The sequence below is a fragment of the Setaria italica genome, chromosome I, assembly GCF_000263155.2.
Source record: "Setaria italica strain Yugu1 chromosome I, Setaria_italica_v2.0, whole genome shotgun sequence".
In the NCBI taxonomy this organism is placed as follows: domain Eukaryota; kingdom Viridiplantae; phylum Streptophyta; class Magnoliopsida; order Poales; family Poaceae; genus Setaria; species Setaria italica.
This window is the reverse complement of record NC_028450.1, coordinates 12,388,010-12,394,318: the sequence shown is the minus strand read 5'-3', so window position 1 is coordinate 12,394,318 and position 6,309 is coordinate 12,388,010. Positions and strand designations below refer to the sequence as shown.

Genomic DNA, 6,309 nt, shown 5'->3' with positions numbered 1-6,309 from the left:
AATTTCATTCTAAGAATTTTGGGAAAGGTTCAATGAAGACAATCTTATAGTTCGGAACAAATTCACACCACATCACAAGATTTTTGAAACCCACATTTTTGCAAATTCAAAAATCTCGTAAAATACGGGATGTTACAAGTATGTACGTAGAAAATAAGGTTGTAGATCAAGTACTTTTGTTAGGTTTTATGGGTGGAGCTGTTAATGGCAATGATGCCATGCGGGTTTTGCTATGAGCGGCGGACTTAAGGAGGGTCTAGGAGGGCACATGCTCGCACTAGCTTCTGGGTTTCTCGACCCTGTTTCGAGAAGATATGAAAGCTCATGCATTAGGAAAAAAACCACACTTAACTATTAGATCAGATCCATTAGTATAACCATTTTGAACCGAGTCCACTACTATTCGATGGTGCTAATATCTATGGCAAAGTCTCTAGTTATATATGTCTCTGATCCCCTTCGTCCACATAAAAAACGATTTTGTCATTTTGAATCGCTGTCTTTGGTCCCTTTGGTCCGCATAAAAAGTGACTTTGTCTTTTCAGGTGCCGACTATGGCGTGTTCGAATGTTCGTCAATAGAGTGCTAGAGTTGTTGTGGCTAGTCTGTTCTCTTTGGTTTCCAATGTAGTGTGTTTACCTACTAGTTTAAATTTAAATTCCCATATTTTACCAAGAAATAAAAGACACTTGACGTCATATCCCTCGAGGGTCTTGTTAATCTATTATTGCTAATTTTTCTTCATTCTTCATCGTATATCCGGCATATAGACTTTACACGTATCATTTAAAAATACATGACATTTATGACAAACTAAACACCTTCACCAAAATAGTATATCCACACGACTTGGCAAATGCAGAAACATGTTTTTTTCATAAATAAAGCATCATGAGGATGAACTCACCCAATTTGGCATGAAGCATGATATCCATGTGATGGATTTTCTCTGATCAAATACTGTCGATTTAATGAGGATGGCTGATTGTTGGAGTTCATATGTAATAGAGTCGGAGGAAATTTCATCAATCCCTAATATATGGTGTTGGATTGGCCCATATAATCAACACGCAAAATTAAACATAAGCGGCGAAGGAGAGAGGTTGGACTTGAGTGACAAAACAAGAGAAACAAAAAAGAAATCGCAGATAACCAATATTCGCTAGACATGCACATACTGCACTAGAAATTCCTGGCCTTGTCCCCGAGCCCAACCCACGACGGCAGCGCAAATTCCTGAGACCACATGTGTGCCCCCCCGCCGGTTGTCTGTCCCCGGCGGCGGCCAGCCCACGCCCGCTGTCCTCCTCCGTCCGCCGGGCGACAAGTTCAAATTTGAACGTGCACCGCACCCACCTGCTCCGCTCTCTCTGTCAGCAATAAAACCACCCCCCCAAAAAAACGCAGCAAAAGCGTGTACCCCACCCGCAGCATAATAGCGCCATCAAGTGCCCCCACCATCACGCCACCCGCCGCAACCCCCGACCCCACACACATTCCTCTCCCCCTTCCCTTCCCCTCCCATTTCCTCCCAATTCCCTTCGCCGTCAGGACTCATCGCCTCCCCTGCTCCTCTCCTCCCCTCCCTCGCAGCCCGCGCCGCGCCCGGTGGAGTTCCGAGTCCTCGGAGGGCGGAGCAGCTTGTTCTCGAACTTGCCGAGCCCACCCGAGGAGGGGGAGAGAGAGGGAGGGAGGGAGGGGGACGGACCCAGACCCAGGGCCCGGCAAGATTCGGCTCGATCTGCGGCGGGCCATGGAGCTGGACAGCATCGAGTGCGTGTCCTACTCCGACGGCATGGAGGACGACGACGACGCCGCGGCCGTCACGTCCGCCCAGCTCCCACGCCCCTTCCTCAAGTCCGCCTCCTCCGCTGGCAGCGCCGCCGCCGCGGCCGTCAACGTGGTCGTCGTCTCCGACCGGGCCGGGGGCCCGGTGCCGGGCGGGACGGGAGCGGGGCCGCTCGTCATTTCGCCGGCCACGGGCGTGCACGAGCTGCTCGAGTGCCCCGTCTGCACCAACTCCATGTACCCGCCCATCCACCAGGTCCGCCCCGATTCGTTTCTTGCCTTCCTTTTCGGATCTTGGCTTGTTGGTCTACCGGGTTTGCAATTGCGTGATCTGGTGGTGCTTGCCGCAATATAGGATCTTGGTTGCTTGTGAGCTTAATCCCCCGCAATCTTTCTTCCATAAGGCATAGCGTAATCGGTACATTTGACTCGTGGGAATAACTTTTGCTTCACCAACTAGTGCAAATGCTTGGCCATGCGCCCTGCTGATGCTGTGCTTCCTGCAGACAGTGTAGATTACTTTGAAATTGCAGTTTTGATGCAGCTTACATATATGAATGTTGGCATACACAAGTTTAGTTTCCTTCCCTATTTGCTCATGGACTGTGTTTAGTTGTTACTCCGAAGTCTAGTCTGGAATCAAATCAGGCACTGCATTGAGCAGTATCTCATTGCAGTGAATTTATGCTTGTGTCTGCAATCAGAATGTGCGGTAGAGCATTAACAGATAAGGACTTCTTTAGCATTCTCCTGCTACATCTCTCTCTGATTCTCTTAACTTTTTGGACCTGATTCATTGTATTAGATGCTTGGTAGTGGAATCTAACACCAGGGAGCGAGAATGAGGGTTAGGCCAGATGTTTATGGGGTGTTGTGTTGTTTTGAACACGACGTTTATGCACTTCTACATCAAATAACAAAGGCCACATGGCCTGTTCTTCTAATTCATTTCGGCTTTTAAGGATGTGCTTGCATGCTTTCATGCCGATGTACAAGGGTAAGGTAAGGATTGGGGACTAGAACTGACCTTTAGTTTAATTTGAGCAATTGTTCTTTGTTTACTGTTAGGTATTTTGATTTTCTCTAAGCTTAAAAATTCCATGCTGGAGTACAGCTAGTTCTCAACCCTCCAACACATCCAATCTTCTCTTTTCCTGAACTGAACATTTTGTAACCAACTATTCTTCAAAATAATCGCTTCTTCCACATTCTACATAGTTTTTAAGAACTAATCTTGATATATCGATCAGGTTCTATGGATGTGCATACTTTTCTGAATAGCACACCACGGACCAATCAAGTTTTTGTTTTTTCATCGACACTAATAAGATGGCATCAATTCAACCATGGATGCTCCAATGCTGCTATGTTTGTGTCTGAATTGACCAGTCAAAATGTTGATAATAGGTTTCTGTTGCTTGATGAGTTATGGCATTTTCTTCTATAGTACAGTTTGTTGTCTATGCATCTGTTTACACAGTGCAGATATTGTTCCTGAGCTCTATATATGTTAATTTCATCCATTTGAGAGTGACTAACAACAACAACAACAACATAGCCTTTCAGTCCCAAGCAAGTTGGGGTAGGCTAGAGTTGAAACCCAACAAGAGCCACAAATCAGGGTTCGGACACATGAATAGCTGTTTTCCAAGCACTTCTATCCAGGGCTAAATCTTTGGGTATATTCCATCCCTTCAAATTTCCTTTTATTGCCTCTTCCCATGTCAATTTTGGTCTTCCTCTGCCTCTCTTCACATTACTGTTACGCCTTAGGGTTCCACTACGCACCGGTGCCTTCGGAGGCCTTTGTTGGACATGTCCAAACCATCTCAGCCGAAGTTGGATAAGCTTTTCTTCAATTGGTGCTACCCCTAGCCTATTACGTATATCCTTATTCCGGACTCGATCCCTTCTCGTATGACCTCAAATCCAACGCAACATACGCATTTCCGTAACACTTATCTGCTGAACATGTCGTCTTTTTGTAGGCCAACATTCTGCACCATACAACATTGCAGGTCTAATTGCCGTCCTATAAAACTTGCTTTTTAGCTTCAATGGTACCCTCTTGTCATATAAAATTCCTTATGCTTGGCACCACTTCATCCACCCCGCTTTGATTCTATGACTAACATCATCATCAATATCCCCATCTCGTTGTAGCATTGATCCCAAATATCGAAATGTATCCTTCAGTAGTGCCAAAGTCACATCTCATTTATTCCCTCTTCATTTGAGAGTGACTAAAAGAAAAAAAAACACTTATGTACTTGCTAAACATAATCTGGCATATAACAAGTATCAGACTGCTGTAGTATCATGCCTTTTCCTTTTTATTTGGCAACTAATTAGATTCCTTTTGTTCCTTTTCTTTTCTTGCACTCATTTTTTTTCTTGTGCAATCTTTGGTTGGTTCCTACTCATAGGAGATAGGACTGCAAATTTCTGTCTCTCTCTCTCTCTCTCTCTCTCTCTCTCAAGCTGACTATAATGACAGTCGTAATTTGGAAATTGGTTGACAGCATGACAAATAACCCAAAAGGTTTCTCATATCATGTGTATAAAAAATTAGGGTCTACATATGTAAAAAAGCTACTTAGTTGTATATTGAAGTAAAAGCATTGAGGTCATGTGCTTTCGTCACTGCTAGTTATCTTGCTTGGAGCCTTTAAAATTCTCAAGTCAAGAAATTTGTTCTCTACACAAGTGAAAGTTCAAAACTAAGTACGTACCAAATGTTAGCATGACTTTCCTGTTTCGTTTTGTACTTTTTTCTCTATCTTTAAACTTTTTCATCCAAGTACATTGAATAATATGTTTCTTCACATAACTAAGTTTCAATTCTTCCCATTCTCTTTTCAAGAATCAACATAACTAGTAGCTTATAAACGACTAATATTTTCCCTATGTTACAGTGCCAAAATGGTCATACTCTGTGCTCCACCTGCAAAACTCGGGTGCACAACCGGTGCCCAACCTGTCGACAGGAGCTTGGTGACATCAGGTGTCTGGCATTAGAAAAAGTGGCCGAATCACTTGAACTGCCTTGCAAATACTACTCTCTTGGTTGTCCAGAAGTCTTCCCATACTACAGCAAACTCAAGCATGAATCACAGTGCAATTTTAGGCCATACAACTGCCCATATGCAGGTTCTGAATGCTCAGTTGTAGGGGATATTCCTTTTCTTGTCGCGCATCTACGAGATGATCATAAAGTTGACATGCACTCTGGGTGTACTTTTAATCACCGCTATGTCAAGTCCAACCCAAGAGAGGTTGAAAACGCAACCTGGATGTTAACTGTAAGTACCCACATTATTTTCTTTGTCTCTTGATTGCCTTCTTTTATCAGCCTATATCGCATTCAGTGATCTTGAACATTCCTTATTGGAAATGCTTAAGTTGTAACACAAGAACAAGTTTTTTTTTTTTAAATTCTGAAGAGATAAAAAGTTATGCTTTCTGAAGTGATAAAAAGTTATGCTTTATCTGTGTTTGAATCAAGTGATATTAGTCTGATACTATCTTCTCTGTTTCTAGGTTTTTCATTGTTTTGGGCAGTACTTTTGCTTGCACTTTGAGGCCTTCCAGCTTGGAATGGCACCGGTATACATGGCTTTTCTCCGTTTTATGGGAGATGAAAATGATGCTAGGAACTACAGCTATAGCCTTGAGGTCGGGGCAAATGGCAGGAAGATGATATGGGAGGGCACTCCCCGCAGCATCCGTGACAGCCACCGGAAGGTTAGGGACAGCCATGATGGCCTAATAATTCAGCGAAACATGGCTCTCTTCTTCTCAGGTGGGGATAGGAAAGAGTTGAAACTGCGTGTCACAGGTCGTATCTGGAAGGAACAACAGAATCCAGACTCAGGAGCCTGTATTCCCAATCTATTCAGCTGAATCCAGTAACAAGGATGGATCCAGGTGTATATTGATACGGCCATTTGCTTGTGTGTGTTTGTCTGTGATTTGTGTTTTGTCACTGTCATTGTCCTGCCAAGCTGCCATTGTGGCCTGCCCTAAATTAGTTAGGGCTTATTGTTGGCACAATCATGAAATTGCTGAGTGCCGCCTGTTGTGCGCTGTGACTAAGCTCTCATGAATCACATGATAAGTGTTTTTCTCGATCCATTGGTATCCTGTGTCATTTTGAGATGAAGACTGCAGCTTTCTGCTGCAATGTTTGTTTCACTGTATTCTTTGTGTCTGGAAATAAACTGTTGAACATTAACTGGGGTATCTCTTAGACTCTTACAAAGTTCTGTTGCCTTTTAACTTTCCTATTAAGGTCTGCATGTTGGTGCCGGGACATGATCAGGTCTCAAGAAACCATTGTAATTATTGCTAGTGGGGACAAGGTGAGGAGCAGAAGCGGCTGACAGGGAAGGTGTAGTGTTTGGCTTGAGAGGGGCAATTCTGTTTGCAGGGTTATTGTAGTTAAGACTAGGGAAACGCAACCTCAATTGTAAAGCATTATTGTCTGTGGAAATAGCATTTTTAGAAGCTGTTTTTTTTTTT

The 6,309-nt window shown here is 43.7% G+C and overlaps 1 protein-coding gene across 1 annotated transcript; it reads left to right on the top strand.

The window, feature by feature from the left end:
• The first annotated feature begins 1,479 nt into the window (after positions 1-1,479).
• On the top strand, positions 1,480-6,022 carry LOC101753703 (E3 ubiquitin-protein ligase SINAT5). Its single transcript, XM_004952220.4, has 3 exons — positions 1,480-2,044; positions 4,704-5,090; positions 5,329-6,022. Exons 1-3 carry the CDS (start codon positions 1,754-1,756, stop codon positions 5,689-5,691), a joined length of 1,041 nt encoding a protein of 346 aa, XP_004952277.1. The 5' UTR covers positions 1,480-1,753; the 3' UTR covers positions 5,692-6,022.
• Positions 6,023-6,309: the final 287 nt, after the last annotated feature.